The sequence below is a fragment of the Antechinus flavipes genome, chromosome 5 (genome assembly GCF_016432865.1).
Source record: "Antechinus flavipes isolate AdamAnt ecotype Samford, QLD, Australia chromosome 5, AdamAnt_v2, whole genome shotgun sequence".
Taxonomy (NCBI): domain Eukaryota; kingdom Metazoa; phylum Chordata; class Mammalia; order Dasyuromorphia; family Dasyuridae; genus Antechinus; species Antechinus flavipes.
Genome location: NC_067402.1, coordinates 151,571,515 through 151,589,993, shown reverse-complemented (window position 1 = coordinate 151,589,993; position 18,479 = coordinate 151,571,515). Strand labels below are relative to the sequence as shown.

General features: G+C 33.5%; 1 protein-coding gene across 8 annotated transcripts in view; it reads right to left on the bottom strand.

Annotated features, from left to right (window-relative positions):
* Positions 1-2,685: 2,685 nt before the first annotated feature.
* The window catches only part of CD36 (CD36 molecule), a 132,693-nt gene continuing 116,899 nt past the window's right edge, over positions 2,686-18,479 (bottom strand). For all 8 annotated transcript variants that reach the window (XM_052000707.1, XM_052000706.1, XM_052000709.1 and 5 more), the window contains 5 exons: positions 17,978-18,096; positions 16,447-16,520; positions 10,609-10,663; positions 7,981-8,145; positions 2,686-5,789 (listed from right to left, as the gene is read on the bottom strand). In XM_052000707.1, the coding sequence (XP_051856667.1) occupies positions 7,981-8,145; positions 10,609-10,663; positions 16,447-16,520; positions 17,978-18,096 (413 nt within the window). In that variant the 3' untranslated portion in view covers positions 2,686-5,789. The remainder of the gene's footprint in view (positions 5,790-7,980; positions 8,146-10,608; positions 10,664-16,446; positions 16,521-17,977; positions 18,097-18,479) is intronic.

Genomic DNA, 18,479 nt, shown 5'->3' with positions numbered 1-18,479 from the left:
CTGATTAAATATCTTAACCTTATTCCACTCCATTTCCTTATCTGAAAAATGAGCTGGAAAAGGAAATGGTCAGTTACTTCAGCATCTTTGCCAAGAAAACCCCAAATAGAGTCACAAAGAATTAGATACAGTTAATAAATAACAAACAACAAATATTGACTTAATTTCAGAGCTGGGAACACTTTAACTCCCTAGCCCTATCATAGGACAAAGGATTTATAGGAGGAAAGGACTTTGGAGGTCATCTAATCTACATCATTTTAAAGTTTCAATGACTTGCTCAAGCTACGTAAGTAATAAGTCATAGGAATAGAGCCTTTATCTTCTGAATCCAAATGCATCATTCTTTACTGTGTATTATGATAACTTTCCAAGCCATTCCATTATATCCACAAATAAATTTAGTGCAGAATAATAGTTACTAGTGCATGTGAAGAAAATATCAGTGCTATATTTCCATTCTAATTTTAGCAAATAAACAGGCAAAAAAATCCAAAATCTATTTCCTCCTTTGTGGTTTTCTTTAGGTCTGTCTGCCACCTAGTGGCTATCACATGTTATACATGTTATAATCCATGTTATAACCCAGTGGGTAAGAGATGAAGTAGGTTGACATGGAGTTGGAATCTTGCTTGCTATTTCTTCTTCTAGCATGTATTTAAAGGCAAAGTTTTCTGGTATTTCATGACGTTATTTTAATTCATTGTTCTATTAAATATGCAAAATTTCTAGCTTACATATTCTCATTCTGAGAATTCTAAAGTATAGTAAAGCAGTGATTTAAAAAAAGAGGATAAAATGGAAGTTCAGGCATAGAAAAGAAAAATTTGGACTGCATAAAGAGGGGCAAATGGAATAAGGAAGGAAAAAAAACATGAAGCTTGACTGACACAAGAAAATATTCTGTTGTATGAGAAGATGGGGACAACAAGGAATTGATTCCAAATTACATGGGTGTTCTATTGCAGAATGATGGAAAATTCATGAAATATTTGGAAACCAATAATATAGTCAAAATGATGCCATACCTAGGCTGATAAATAGCATCTTTTGTGCTTTATTTTTTACATAGTAAAAGTAATCTTTTAAAACATTTAATCATTGGCGGAAGTATTTGGGATGGATTGCAGTTGTTTGGATTAAACCCATTATAGGAAAAATTTTCATTCTGTAAAACTATAACAGAATTATCACACTAATGTACCAGATTTTGTGTAGCACCTTGATGTACAGGTACTGGTGCAGGACAAGAGAGACATACAGAGAGAGAGACAAAGACAGAGAGACAGATTGAGAGACACTGACAGAGAAAGAAAGAATGTTTTCTAGCTTGATATCTATCACTGTATTGGGGTCGGAGGAGATTTTCAAAATTTATTCTGAAGTTATATGAACTTGGATAAATCATTTAACTTTCATGATTCCTCTTATGTAAAATGAATCTATTGAATTAGATTGCATTGGAGGTCCCTTTCAGGTCTATATCAGGAAATTATATCAAATTTGACACTAAACAGAAGACTCTATGCTACTGAGCTGATCAGAAAATGCTGATAATTCTTATCAAACCATAAATTTGAACAGTGTAATACACTGTAATATACTGTAATACAGTAGAATGCAACGCTGGTGCAATAAATATTAGAGGACAGAGTCCAAACATAAAAGAAAAGTTCTAATCTGTGTAAAGCATCTTAATTAGATGGGGGCAGGGAAATATACGATATTTTTCAGTTTTATTTGGAACTTTTACAGGACATTAACTTAAGAAATCATCACCTCACCTGGTACCTTGGCTGGGACAATAATTAACTTTGAGGAAGTTATTGCATTATTGAAGAATTAAATGCAAATTTTTGGTATTGATGTTCCTATACTGAAGAAAAATACAGACACTTAATCCTGAAATTGCAATTATTCTTTTACTCTGTCATTAAAAATGCCATATGGAGGATGACAAAATTCCAAAGTGTGCCAACTCAAGTTACCTATCCTATGGATTAACTTTATTTTTCTAATCCCAAAGTGATTATAGAGACATTAAGAGTTTCAAAGCATCTGTGTTTATAATTCCTTGAGTGGGTTATTGACACATACTGTTTACACTAGGTAGAGTCCTTTGTGGCCCCACTTCATTTGGGTGGGAAATATACCTAGAATAAAAGTGATGTTATCATTAAGCAACAAAGCAACCATAAAACTCATTCCAAGGTTACATAGAAATTTTTTTTTAATCACCACAGGATTATATAATCTGTCCTGTAGGACTATATATAAATAGAACTGATTCCTTGAGTTTTTTTTTTTTTTTTCACATGAGCATACTTTGGAAAGCAGCATAAATCAGTGAAAAGAGTTCTTGCTTTGGAACCAGAGGATCTGAGTTAAAATCTGAATATGAATACTATTAGTATGACATTATGGATGTCACTTAAACTCCCTGGGCCTCTATTTCCTCATTTGTAAATTCAACACTGGACTATATTGTCAAAGCCTCTTACTGATCTAATTCTGTCATTCTACAATGAGATAAAGTGTTTAAATATTAACTGAAAATTAAATAGGAACAGAGGCATAAAATGATGGATCCACACCATCTAAAGAGAACATCCATATAATTAAAATATGACTACAAGTATGCAAAATAATAAGAGCTATGCAGAAAAGGAGGAAGGAAGCAGAAAATACTCACTATTATTTTTTTATTTTTTTGTAATGAAAGCTTATTTATTTTTACATACATTTCAAAATGGTACTATTTGGGGGCCATAAGTTGAAAGGCAGAATGTTCTGTATCTTTAATACAAATATAACAACTCATTGGGAAATGATTAATCCAATTATACTGCAAAACAAATAAGAGTGAAGATACTTATGGGGAAACAGGCAGTGTATTTCTGTGAATACATATAAAAAGAGAAAAGAGTTATAAAAGTATACAGAATGTAGTTAGGATGATACCAAACCTCCCAAGATTCCCACAGTTTAGGGGGAAAGAAAAAAAAAAGATCATTTACTACTCTTCTCCTCTGAGTGACTTCAAATAGAAAAGTGGTTTATCATATCCTCCAAATTAAGCTCTATAAATTTACTTTGTGCTTTGTGTATAGTTTGACATTTATCATGGGTAAATAAAATAACACAGAAAATGATTGAGACATTATTGCACACATACACATCAACAAGCATTCAGCTCTTTTACAAAGTTAAATTTCAATATAGAAACAGGCTGTATATAACTATATCTATTGCTTTCACAAGCAGTGCTAAATACATATATATATAATATATGTATATATATTATATATATAATATACATTTTTCCTGAGAATCTAAGCACAATACCATTTATTTTGTTTCTCAGTTTATATATTAACAGTAAGAAGCATTTGTTTTGTCTGAAAAAAACTAGATGTTTTTTAAATGGCAAAATTTATGCAAGAAAAACTATTTTCAAGGATTTTCATGATTTTTTGCAATTAAGATTATGGGTGATTGCTCTGTATAGTTTTGCATTTTAAAAAATCATGCATTTCACCCACATATAATTACAAATCCTCAAACATTTAACCCCATTGAAAACTAGCCATTCATTTGGAAAAAAAAAAAAAACCAACACTATTTTTGCACAAATAAAACTATTAAAAATTGACCCATCTTTTTTTCTATATGAAAGATATACCCTTGTCTATCTTATATTGTCCTTTCAAAGGTGAAACAGCATTCAGTTTACTGTGAAATATTTTCAATACATTTTGCATGAGAATGTTCAGTCTTTGACAATCATATGAAAAATTTTAAAAATTGAAATGCAATGCCTAAAATATAAAAGGAGTGCTGTGAAGTTAAGGTTGCATTTAAACATTCAATGCATGTGGGAAAATAAAGCATCCCATTTCACTTTCCTGATTTGTAAATGCCTGAATCAGGGTTAGAATCCATTATAAATGTCATTAAGTTCTAGCAGTGTAACCCCATGGAACCCAGGTCTAGCTTTGCTTTAGGAAGTAATATTTATGAAAGTATTGGGGTAGATTATGTTTCCCGTCCCAAAACTATTTTATCCTAGTTCTTAAAGCACTGGATCTTCCCTAGGGACATAAAGATGTTTTGGTGTTTTTTTTTTTTTTGTATTGTCTTCTAAATAAGTATAAAAGATAAAATATTTCCACCACAGCAAGTACATCTAAACTTTTTGTCTTAAATGAGATTTCTTGAGGGCTGAATGAACATAAGTTATTTTATTTTCTAACTTAAGTACTCATCTAAGCTTTTGGTTATCTTATTGACTGGTCAATATCTGAAAATAGATTTTGTACACCATAATAAACTAATCAATATTTAGTACACTGAAAAAAATATATCCAATTAACTAATTTTGTTAGATCTCTGAATTCTCCAATGAGATTTTTTTTCCTCAGACATGCTATGGTACTTGTTGAGATTCTAACATGTTCCCAATTTAAATATGAAAATAAATGATTAATGTTCTGGTTCTTGGATTAGCATTTAATATTAAAAAAATGTAATTGTTTTCCTTTTTCTGTACATGAAACATGAAGTATATTCTTCTTTCTGAAAAAAGTGGATTTTTCTTCTACCATACACTGGTGTTATCAACGGCCTTAGAAGAAACAGGCCTCTACCAATGTGGGGGATGGAGGAACTCTATCAAGAGTACATCAACATTTATTTTTTAAAATAAAGAACCAGAAAAGGAACTCAGCATGTTTCAGTCTTTTCTTCCCCAATTTTTCAGAAAAAAAAGTAAATTAAAACAAATCAAGATATTGTCGCTTAAATGCCAAAGAAACTTAGGTAGAATCTAAATGAAGAAAAGACACCTTAAAATATTCACATGTTGGGAGAACAAAAAAGAAAGATATGTGCTATATGAAAATGAAGATATAGTAGAATAAGATAATATAAAAGAGAACTAATTAAAATCATTTGAATTTTAAATCAATCCTTTTGGAACTATGTAATCCTCAGTTATAATGTCACCATTAACTTTATTAATATACACATTGCATGATTGAGCATAATTCATAAAAAAACAACACTTTTGATTGATATCTTTGATGACATTTCAGCATTTTGAAGTAACCAGCCTTAAATCTTGGATGAATGAAAGGATGAAGGACTATTCTCACAAACTTCCTGAACAAGTGAAAAGCTTGGGGAAAATATCCAAAACTGTATCAGTGAAAAGGAAAAGACAGGCGATTGTGGGGTTTTCATTTTTCTGAGCACAGGGTCAAGAAGAACAGGGCCTATATTTAGGCAAAATGTAACTGATACATTTTATGTTTCTCAATGGGCTAAGATAGAAATAGTGGGGCCAATAATCATACAGTCCCTATTGGCCTTTCAAGTTATTTTTTCTCATGAAGTGTTGGACTGATAGCTTTTGAGAAAGGGGAAAAAATACTTTATTACTATTGACTATAGGCAACGTGATTGGTGATAGCTCTTTTCCCATGGAACTTTGGAAATCTCAGTCCTTGTGTCCTGTGCAAACTTCAGCACTTGTACTGAATCTCTTACCAGATAGTACTAGTGATAGGACAATTTACTCATGTATAATTGTGTTTTCTAGATTTTGCAACCAACATAATCATGATCCATTTTTTAAAAGTATGAGATAAATATATGTAGTTTCAAGATCAATGTCTCAGCTTTCCTTTAGTATAGTCTGTGTACACAAACTATATCCTTTATTTGAGTCAGTGTTACTAAAGATCCTGATTATGACACAGTTATCCTCTGTATCCAGTGTTTCTTGCTACCTGTAAAAGGGAGTGAAAAATTAGCAAGTTAACTTTTAAAAGTTAAAGCTTTTTCCCCACTAAGAGTGTAAAATAAATAGATTTATAGTAAATACCAAGTCTCTAAAAGTTAGTATACTTTTTTTAGGGTGTGTTGCTAATTCTCCAACCTTTCAGCTACAGAAAAATTTATAGAAAACAATCAAGGAAAAAAAATGTTTTCTAAGTAGTAGTAAAAAGAAAACTTCATCTTATCACTATTTGGCCTGACTGCTAACAAGTAAAGTGAAGATATCAGGCTGATATGTACCCTAATCTTCCCAAAAGTCTTAGAAGAAACACAACTTAGTGAATGATTAATTTCATGACCTAACGCTAGACATAAATGAAGGTAATATGATATAATGTTATGAAATTGACATTCAACCACTACATAGAATTCCCAATCCCTCTATTTTTGTCTGCCTGCATTTTTGATTTCCTTCCCTGGCTAGTTGTACACTATTTCAAAGTCTTACTCTTTTTATACAGCAAAATAACTGTTTGGACATGTATATATATATATAATTTAACTTATACTTTAACATATCTAACATGTATTGGTCAACCTGCCATCTGGGGGAAGGGGTAGGGAGAAGGAGGGAAAAAAGTTGGAACAAAAGAATTTGCAACTGTCAATGCTGAAAAATTACCTTAATTTTGTAAATAAATTTGTAAATATAAATATATATATATATAGAAATTGACATTTAATTCAGTTCAATAAACATTTGTTAAATGCCAAGCATTGAACTGAATGCTGGAGGTATACAAATGAAGGTAAAAGATAATTTCCATCCTCAAGGAACTTAAAGTCTAACAGAAGAGATCACATGCAAATAAATATAAGCAAAGCAGTTTACTACATACAGGTCAAATCAGAAACAATGTAAGGAGAGCACTGGAATTAAGAAGAGTTGGGGAAAGTTTTCAGTAGAAGGTGATATTTTAGTTAGCACTTAAAAGAAAGCAAGGTGGTCAGTAGTCATAGTAGATGAGGGAGAACATTTCAGTGTAGTGGAACAGACAGAGAAAATGCCTGGAATGGAGAGACGGAGTGATTTTTCATGGAGGAACTAGTAGGCTATTGTCTGTGAAGAGTAAGTATTAGGGAGTAAGGTATTAACAAGACTAAGAAGTTGAAGAGGGTTTGGTTATGAAGGCATTTTATATGTGCTGCTAGTGGCAGTAGGCAGGCCCTGGGGTTTACTGAGCAAGGAGATGATATGATCAAACCTGCATTTTAAGAATATCACTTTAGTAACTCAGTGGTAAATGAATACAATGGTAATAAAGGGTCTTTACTTCATAGGTTTGTACATTTGAGTCTTTTGTTTTTGGATGAGATAGAGAGTGTGCTGCCTCTCAAGTATAACATCATATCTAACATATGGGGACTATTTGATCCTGGAGAAGTCCCTCAATATCTCAACATTTTTGTTTAAATTTTACTTCTTCACATATCAAAACCATGTGATATTGACCACTTCATTCAGTCATTCCATAGCCCAGCCAACTCTATAAAGTCAGAAGTCACAGAAAGGTTGTAAAGTACTTCATGGATATTACCTCATTTGGATCCTCAGGACAATCTTGGGGAATAGATACTATTATTTCCATTTTACAATTGAGTAAATTGAAAAATTAAGTGACTTGCCCAGAATCACACAGTTAGTAAGGGTCTGAGGAGAGACTGGACCTCAGATCTTCCAGGCTGCACCACATATCCATTTTATTAGCTAACAAAAACTAGTAATATCGTATTGTAAAGTTTGTAAGGATGATTAAGTAAATTATCTCATTTGATCTTAACAGCATTGCAATATACTGAGTTCTTTGTCAGTAGAAATTTTCAAGCAGAAGTTCGATGGCCAGTAACCATGATATCAAAGAATAAGAATGTTTATATTGGGGTTGTCCTATAGGGTCACTAAGATATATTCCAACTCTCCAACTCTAAGAATCTATGAAACTATGCCTTCTCTACTACTTACTTTTTTATCTAAAAGTTCATCAAAGTTGTAGAGTAATTGAATGATGTGTTGTTCACACAGAAATATTCACACCTTTAGGTGTATGAACCTTCTTTTGAATACCACGAAAACATTGAAAGTGAGTAACTATGCTAAGGCAACAACAGTTTTATATTTGCTTGGTTTATGAGAATACTTACTTATTTTATTTTTTTTGATCTGCATACACAATATGCAATCATGGATGCAACAAAGGTCACCAGACCAACGGCAAGTAAAACCATTTCTATCAGACCCAAGAGGTTTATTTTGCCAGTTACTTGTTTTCTGAACATTTCAGCTTTCTCATCACCAATAGTACCAGTCTGAAATCAAGACAAAGTACAATTTCTTATGAAGAAATAAAACAAAATAATGAACATTTGACAGATATCCCCCTCTTGGATTCTTGTGTTTATGTATTTTAACAAACAAAGGTATGCCTCAGAAGCTTAAAAAATGTGATTAATAATTAGGATTTATCTGGGGCTAACTCAGCCCAAAACAGAAAAAAGAAAATTATGATCAAATGGCTCCCTAGGTTAAGAGGAAATCTTATATCCATGCCCTAGGTTTTGCCTAGTAAAAGTTCTTACTCTTTGTGGTTCAAGGTAGACTTGAGATAAAGATATATGCAAAGTGTATTGAATCATTGATGTAGCTTCAATTTTTTTATCCCATTTGCTTTTTCCTTTCCAATAATCTTTCCCCTTTTGCAAGTAGCTACCTCCTCAAAACTCTTGTGTCTGCCCAATTCTTTTTTTACAAACAAGGTCAGGACTGAATGATTACATTTGGACTAGAGCATGAACATTGAAAATCAGTGAATTATAACCATTCTTCATGTTTGATTTCATTAATCTTTCTTTATTCCCAGTAAGGCACTTTGATAATAATAGTGATTGATGATTGCCTAAAATTCTAGCCACTAGTAAGACTGATCAGCAGCTAATTGTACCAAACTGTCAGTAGCCATTTGTTCACCAGTATCAGAAGAAAAGTTCAAAGAATTTTTGGGTTCATTTCCAGTACTGGGGCCCAAAGTACTTCTTAGCTCTGTGACTAGTTGTCTTGAATGATTACAAGATGGTATCCAAGTTTTTTAGCAGCAATCTGTCCCATGATATTTGTAAACTTGTCCTTGACTTGACATTAGCACACAAAATGTGATTCAGCATGACAAAACTTAACTAGAACCACTCTATGAAAGATGTAGAATTGGCTTAGGATCTGTTGCCTATTGCAAGACCCAATGGATTAAAATAATCTTAATGGTGCTGATTGGCAGAATATATTCTTGTTTGTTCAGTATAAAGGAACATTTATGTTTCTGTCCATTTTGGTCATTTATAAAAATAGAAAAACACAGGCACTCAGCAGCAAGAGACACAAAGAGAAATTCCATTTAAAATAACTATAGACAAAACAAAATATTTGGGTGTCTACCTGCCAAGACAAACTTAGGTACTATATGAACAAAATTATAAAACACTTCTTACACAAATAAAATCAGATCTAAAAACTTTGAAAAATATCAATTGCTCCTGGGTAGACCAAGCTAATATAATAAAAATGACAATTATACCTAAATTGGTCTACTTGTTCAGTTCCATATCAATCTATCTGCCAAAAATTATTTTATAAAACTAGAAAAAATAATAATAAAATTAACTGGAAAGAACAAAAGGTCAAGAATATCAAGGGAATTAATGGGAAAAAAAACACAGAGAATGGTAGCTTAGCAATACCAATCTTAAAACTATATTATAAAGCATCGGTCATCAAAAGCATTTGGTACTGGTTAAAAAATAGAGTGGTACTTGGAAAATAATGTTGGAAACTTGGCATAGATCTATATCTCACACCACACGCCCCCCAAAAATATCAAAATGGGTATATGATTTGGGCATAAAGGATGATACCATAAGCAAATTAGGAAAGCAAGGGAGAATTTACTTATCAGATCATTGCAGAAGGGAGGAATTTATGACCAAAGAAGAACTAGAAATAATTATGAAAGGCAAATTTTAAAACTTTGATTATATTAAATTAAAAAAAAGTTTTTGTATAAACCAAACCAACAGAAACAAAATTAAAAGGGAAGTATAAAGCTGGGGATTTTTTTTATAGTTAGTATTTCTAATAAGAGTCTCATTTCTAAAATATATAAAGAACTGTGCCAAATTTATAAGAATGCATGTCATTCCCCAAGTAATAAATAGTCAGAGGATATGAACAGGCTATTTTCTGATGATGAAATTAGAGCCATCTATAGTCATATTAAAAAAAATTATCTAAATCACTATTAATTAGAGAAATGCAAATTAAAACAACTGTGAGGTAACACCTCACACCTCTCAGATTGGCCAAGATGGCAAGAAAAAAATAATGATAAATATAGGAGGTGATATGGGAAAATTGGGACATTAATGCATTGTTGGTGGGGCTGTCACATGAACCAACCATTCTGGAGAATAAATAAATTAATTAATTAAGTGAAAAAGAAAAAGAAAAACAAGCTTATGCACACATGTGCATATGACCATCCACAGATGATCAATACTGCATAAATTCATTAGCATATAAACACATCCAAAAATAATAAAACATATCCAATTCTAAACCTTAAACAAATAATAAATAAGAACATATTTTGAAGCAAACTATAGGAAAAGAAAAGGAAGGTTTGGGGAAGGATTAAGCTGACAAAGAGAACTGTCATTAAAAGATTTCTTTTACAAAGAAAAATTCTTCTGACCTTTAGTAATTAATATATTCAAAATACTTACTTCATTAAGCCAAAGAATTGGGACAAGATAGTTTCGTTTCAGTTTACTTAAAGTGCTGTGAAACAATGGAAAACATAGATTTTTAAAAACTGAATATTTGGTCCAACCATTTATTAATACCTTTTATATGTAACAAATTGTATTAAGACTACATAGATGAAAATCAACAGTTCTTATCCACAAGGAGCCTACCATCTTTTGTGTGAATTATAATCTGTACACTAAAACTAAGAGTAAAACAAGGTATAGTATAAGAGACAAATGAGAGATCCGAACACAGTATCCTCAGCAAATCTGAGGAGTGGTGTTGGAATCCTTACTAACTGCTAAGTAATTAGAGTTGATCTAATCTTACAAGAAGATGTTTTGGGCAGAACCTGAAACAAGGTACTAAGTAGAACTACCCATAATCCCTCTCTCTGGAAGGAGCATAAATAGGCCAATGGGCCAGTCGGAGAGTGCTCGAGAGAGGAAGACGCTACAAGTCGAGATTTCAGCGGAATGACATGAAGAGTTGGAGCTGGCTGGAGGCTGAAGAAAACAGAGGCAGAGGCTGAAGGACCAGACCTTTGGATTTGGTGACATTCGGAGAGAGCTCTTGGAACCAAGCAGAGAGATAGGCCTCTAAGCTAACCGGGCTATATTGAAGAAAATAAAAGATCTGAACTTTTATCACCTGGCTGCTTTTTGAGAAGAAAAAGATCACAACATTTTGGCGCCCAACGTGGGGCTGACAGACCCCCCTCAGTGGATTTCAGTGGAAAAGCTACGATCCTGATTCAAGTGGAAAAACCTCTGATCCTGATCCAGTGGAAAAGACTTCAACCCAGAAATTAGGGTGAGTGCAACAAAGAAATTTTGTTAGAAGAGTTAAAGTAGAATTTCAGCTAAGATGGGACAGATATTTAGAAAACAGCCTGTTTCTGTTCAAGGAAAATGTTTAGAGAGCATTGTCAAAATTATGGAAAGCCAAGGTTTAATTATAAGTTTACAGCAAATCACTGAACTTTTACAAACTGTAAAGGACATATGTCCTTGTTTCTCTCTTGATAAGGAATTAGATCTAAATGAATGGAAATTGGTTGGAGAGGATCTTTGTCAATTCTATGATAAAAATGGGCCTAACTCAATAATTAATACATATAATGTAATACAATTGGCTATAAGAAGTTATTTAAGTGATAGAATGATGAAAAGGAAAGTACAGGAGGAAGTGCCAACTTTACTAGGTGAAAAGGAGGACAAATCAGATGAGAATGGAGTTAATTACAATTCTGAGTATGATACTTCACAGAAGGAGGAATTAGGTGATTCCACATCTCATGACCCTCCCCCCGCAATTAACCCTTCATGGCTAGAACAAGGGGGAGGGAGAGAGACAGAAACACAGTCAGCTTCTCCTGTAAAGCAGAATTTGACAAGATTAGAAAAAGCATTAATTAAAGCAAAAAATGAAGGAGAAGATATATCTGATTTTATAAATGCATATCCTGTGATTGAAGAGCTCAACTCCTCAGGTCAAAAAAGGAGAAGATACACTCCTTTTAATTTGGAAAAAATTAAAGATTTGAAAAAGGGTTGCACTCTTTATGGGGCTACATCATCTTATGTGAAGATGTTACTAGATAATTTGTCTTATGAAATCCTAACCCCGAATGAATTATGTAGGATTCAAGCCCAACGCAATAGGCAAATAGGAGCTATTGTACAAGTTGCTTTTGACCAACTAGCTGGTGAAGGTCAGTATGCAGAGAGTTCACAACAGATTTATTATCCCATAACAGTGTATGAGCAAATTTCTAAGGCTGCAATAAAAGCTTGGAATTCTCTCCCTGGACAGAAAGATGGAAATAATGCTTTCACAAAAATAGAGCAAGGTCCCAATGAACCTTTTGCAGATTTTGTGAGACGTTTACAAACAGCTGTAATAAGAACCATTGGAGACAATGCAGCAACAGAAATAATGACTAAACATTTGGCTAAGGAAAATGCCAATGAGGTTTGCAAAAGAATTATATGGGGGCTAGACAAAGATGCTCCTTTAGAGGAAATCATAAGACGCTGTGCCACAGTGGGCACAAATGCTTATTATGCCCAGACTATGATGAACATGGAAAGACAAGGTCCTTCTTGGCAGAGGAATTCTAGAGAAACTCGTCGATGTTTTCAGTGCGGAAAAATTGGACATTTGAGAGCTCATTGTAGATATGGAGATAGAGTGAGAAGACAGGGTGAGAGAAAACCCAAAACCCCATGTCCAAAATGTAACCGAGGCTTTCACTGGGCCTCTAAATGTATATTGACCCAGAGGAATGAGAGGCAGGGCCCAGCTCTAAAGTATCAATCAAAGGACAGGTGGGACATGATAGCAGCTGAGGTTACACCCAGAGAGACTTTAGAAATTCAGGACTCTGATGTCATCAACCAACAGAAAAAGCAATCAGGATTACAGTTGGGAAGAATACAGGCCTTTTAAGACAACAAGACAATATCCAATGCAAACAACTCCAATGTAATTACCAGATGATGAGGAGAAATCCCAAATTTGGTAAATAGAAGGGAATTAGGTTAATTGCTTGGGGAAGAGGATCTGCTTATATTTCCACAGGTGGAAAAGGCTAACAATGAGACTGTCAAAAGAACTTTAAAATCTTCAGCTTTCAGTTCCTGAAAAACCAGCAAGAATCACTGGATTCCCTGAGATGAAAAATTGTTGATGAGACCTTTTGCAGTACTTCAGAGCTTACAGGAATTATTAGATTCCTGGCACATGAACTAATGGACAATGGAATCCTATTGGACTGTTTCTAGGACTTATGGACATGTGTAAATTTTCAGGATGATTCTTGTTATTTGTTACATTACTACTAGCCTGTGTTATATTGCTATGTGCTCATGTAAATTATGTATAATGCCTCCCATATTGATGGATTTATGTATACCATGTATATCTGTTACAAAGTTCTGGCCCATATTGATGGATTTATGTGTACCCCCTCAGAAACCCCCTATATTTTAAAACAAAAGAAAGGGGGAGATGTTGGAATCCTTACTAACTGCTAAGTAATTAGAGTTGATCTAATCTTACAAGAAGATGTTTTGGGCAGAACCTGAAACAAGGTACTAAGTAGAACTACCCATAATCCCTCTCTCTGGAAGGAGCATAAATAGGCCAATGGGCCAGTCGGAGAGTGCTCGAGAGAGGAAGACGCTACAAGTCGAGATTTCAGCGGAATGACATGAAGAGTTGGAGCTGGCTGGAGGCTGAAGAAAACAGAGGCAGAGGCTGAAGGACCAGACCTTTGGATTTGGTGACATTCGGAGAGAGCTCTTGGAACCAAGCAGAGAGATAGGCCTCTAAGCTAACCGGGCTATATTGAAGAAAATAAAAGATCTGAACTTTTATCACCTGGCTGCTTTTTGAGAAGAAAAAGATCACAACAGAGTGGGAAGTTAAAGGGCAGGGAAAACCTCTTAAAAGAGGAGGTACCTGACTTACAAATCAAAGAAAGAGAAAAATTTCAAAAGACTGGCTACCCAGAGGCACAAACTGGCATGTGAATTTCAGAGAACAACTAATAATTTATTTTCCTAGAAAATAGAGTGTATGAACAAGTTTAATGAGCTTGACTCAGACTATAGAGGCATTGATACGAAAATCTTAGGGACTGGGTACCTGTCCATGGTGGTACTTATTTATTTTGTCTTATAGGGTTACCAAACATTTTTCAAGTTTCTGTGATCTTGTCCTTGATTTTGTACTGACTGAGAAGAAAGAGAAAGAAAATCTATCCCATGAGGCTTTAGGGGAAGGAAGAGCTATAAATTCACAGGCTGTGCTTACTAGTAGAGAGGATGTAGGAGATATTCAGACTAAAAAAAAAAAAGTTCAAAAGTTAAAGTTGGGAGGTCATTTGAATTGCTGACTAAGGCCCAATTCAGTAAAACTGTAGGTGGTGACCTATGACAGAAGCCGTAGGAGACCTCAGCTGTGTGACAACTTCCTATCCCTTCTTTGAGAACTAAGAGATAGAAGAAGATTCAATCACTGTCAAGATCTTACCCTTCATCCCCACTTTCTTGTCCTTCTTCCCCGCCCTTAGAAAACAAACAGCAATAACAAGAACAAAAAGAAACCAACCAAAAAAAAAAAAAAAAAAAAAAAAAAAAAGCTTTAACTCCCTGTTCTTTTCTCTTGCTTTCTACAGAAGGGAAGTGCTCTCTCTCTCTCTCTCTCTCTCTCTCTCTCTCTCTCTCTCTCTCTCTCTCTCTCTATATATATATATATATATATATATATATAATATATATATATATATTTTTTACTTAGCAATGCTGGGCTGGGACCATTGTCAAAGAGATAGTTCTGATGTTCTTTCCTCTTAACTTTCCTTTGCAAGGGTATCTGAGTCTAATAGAAATAGGTCCAGAAATCATAAGGAGGTTCATGAGCTGGAGAGAAAAAGTATCTTTAGATTAATGGGCTATAGGTATCTGGATATCTTTCAACTATATCACTCAACAAGAATATGCCAGACACTATTTAAGGAGCTTTCACTTATTGTTGAGTCACAAGTTGAAAGCTTAGCCCAGTGAGAGGGAGGAGACAACCTCATGAATGTGTCTTTAGTGTAAGATGAAAGGCCAGACAGTGAATTAGTCAGCTTTAAAAAGAGCCAGCTTTGAGCTTTTAGGGAGTAGGCAACTCCTGTCTTTGCTTATTACCTGTCCAAATAATTAGATGAGTAATCTGAACTAAGTCTGGAAAGGTAAGAGCCTGATAATGGAGAGTCTTAGCTTCTAAAGAAATTTGAATTTTACCTTCTTGGCATTAGGCCGTTATTGAAAGTTTTGAATAGAGGAGGGAAGGAGTATCTACTCATTAAGAATATTATTTTGGCAGTGATGTGAAGGATGACTAGAGAAAGAAGAGACTACTAGTAGAGAGATTTCTCCAGATGAAGTGATGAAAGCTTGAATCATGGTGGTTGCAGTATGAGAAAGCATGAGAGGTAAAATGAAAGCTATATTGTAGAAATGTAAGATAATAAAATGTGTGAGGAAGGTGCAGGAGGACAAGGAATTAAAAGTTTCTTGCCTGAGAGTTTTGCAGTGCCATTAATAGATGTATAGGAGTAGGAGTAGGAAGAAGTTTAAGAGAGGAGATTCCATAAGACAAAAAGTTTCATGGGATAGCAAGAAGTTCAGGTGGAGATGCTCAACAGGAAGTGAAAAGTATAAGAACAATATGCTTAAGAGGGGTTTTGCAGATTTTTCAAAATCCAGTAATTTAAATATTCCTTGTTTAATTTTTATTTATTGATTGTCATACCTATACATCTCAATTGTTTATTTCAATTGTTTTTCAGTCTTGTCTAACTCTTCATGACTCCACTTGGAATTTTCTTACTAAAGATGCTGGAGTGGTTTGCCATTTCCTTCTTCAACCCATTTTATAGATGAGGAAACCAAAGCAAATGGTGATTTCCCCAAGGTCACATAATTAGTAAGTGTTTGAGGAAGGATTTGAACTCAGGAAGATGAGTCTACCTGACTCCGGGTTTGACACTCTGGTAGGGGATACACTACACCATCTAACTTCCCTGTTTCAAAAGTTTGAAATGTGTCATTTATGCTCCTTAATGCAAATAATAATGAATTGCTAAGTGAAAGCCATTAGCAAAATAAGCAAAAAATGGATATTTTGGTTTTAAACTAGATTACATTTGAAGTTTGACCTTTTATATAGATTTAATGCTCTAGTTCCATTTGGTCTAATTATTAGAGATTGTTTTTTATTCATGCAAAAATTATATAAATCAGATACAGAAAACTTACTCAATTTTTTTTACTGGTTTAACGAGTATGTTAACCTGTAGTCGTTTTGCAAATTGCAAAGTAAATCCAGTGATCTAAAATGAAATAAGAATGAAATAAAATTACCCATCTACATTTGGATATTGGCCATCTAGAATACATGACTAGATTTCTTAAATGATAATAATGTTAATAATCACATAACAATTTAGAGTTTGCAAAGCACTTTACATGTGTTATCTCATTTGATTTTCACAACCTATTGTAAAATAGATTTGCCTATTTTACAGATGAACTAACTGAGACTATCAAAGGGGACTTTGATCTGCCCAAATGTTCGTAGCTAGTAATTCTGAGTCAGGATTTGTCCTCAGTCATCAAGTTTAGTATTCTATCATAATAATCCAATCTGCATAAATGTGTATATTTACATACATACATATATTTATATTCATACATGTTTGTATATATAGATACACACATTCTCTATATACACATGTATTCAGATATATATATATCAACATATGTGTATTCATACTCAGAGAACAAATCAGCATCACGGTTATAACAGTAAGATATTATTCAACAATTTTGCATTTCATAAATTGGATCACAAATTGGGTCATTAAAATAGCAAAATAACATGATTAATTCTAACATATCTTTGTAAGAGAAATTGAAAGTTTGGAAATAATGGTAAAGTAGAAACTTGTGATTTGCATTGTTGGATCATGTGCTTACGTTGCTGAAATTTTTGAAATTTTAAGGAAAATATTATTTCTGATTTGAACCAAAAGAACTTCCTTGTAAAAGTTTGTCTACTTACTAATTAAGATGAGATTGTCTTGATACTGTATAAGCTCATCCTAGATAATAGAGATAGAGGGCTACAAGAGACTTCAGAGGTCACTTGATTTTACAAATAAGAAAATAATTCCTGGGAAGTTTATTGACTTGCTCAAGTATTGAAGGTAGGTTTTGAATACAGATCCTTCAACTTCATTGTACTATGTAGAAAATCATAATTCATTATTAGTAATTATAATAATTTACATTTTACAGAAGGAAACAAGGCACACATAGAGAACTAATTTTGGAGCCAAGAAGACTTGATTAAGGTCCTACTTCTAATATAATCTGGCTATGTGAATACTAATGAAATCATATATCCAGTTGCTATTCCAATCCTTTCTAAAGCTCTTAAAAATACTTTAGAGCCATAATCTCCTTTGATTCTCAAAATAATGTTATAAATATCAAAAGTATTAGAATCTCCATCTTACTAATGAACACAGTAGGTTCAGAGATGTTAACTGACTTTCTCAAGCTCACAAGGCTAATCAAACTCAGATCTGCCTTCAGGTCCATTGTCTTTCCTATTATAGCATGTTGATTCTCAAAAGGAGATCATAAAGAAAACTTTTTAAATTTAGAATGGGAGAGCAGGGAAAGACTTGAAATGAATTGCAGGTAAAAGGGAAGTATATGTTTATGAGTAAAAATGAGTTTTTGAATATTATTCTAATCACATGATCATTATCCTTTTTCTTACAGGTTCAACATCCAGGTATGTCCGATGCTCTTCTTCATTTGGATTTAGCCCATCTATAGGTTCTGGCACATCAGGGCTTGCATGTAGAAAGTGAGGAAGTGAAATGTACACTGGCTTTTCTGGAAGAAAAGGTTAAAAAAAAAATCTACATTGATAAAGCTCTTCTAAACATCCACAAAAGCTGTCACAAAATAAATAGTTGAAATGGAAAATATGCTTTTCCTTCTAAGGCTAAACTAACAGAAAAAAGAAACTAACTAAAAAGAAAAACATAAATATCACATTAATTTAGAAGTCTCATGCTGAGACCAAATATTATAGAGTAGGTAGAATACTGTTCTCTGAGTCAGGAAAATTTAAGTGGGTTCAAGTTTTATATTTCATGCCTAAAATATAGGGATCTCTGGGCAAGTCACTTAAGCTCTTAGAATCTTTAGAGAACTCTAAGACAGAAGGTTGCAGAGACCATGCTAATTAACATTTGTAGCTCTCTGTATCTGTA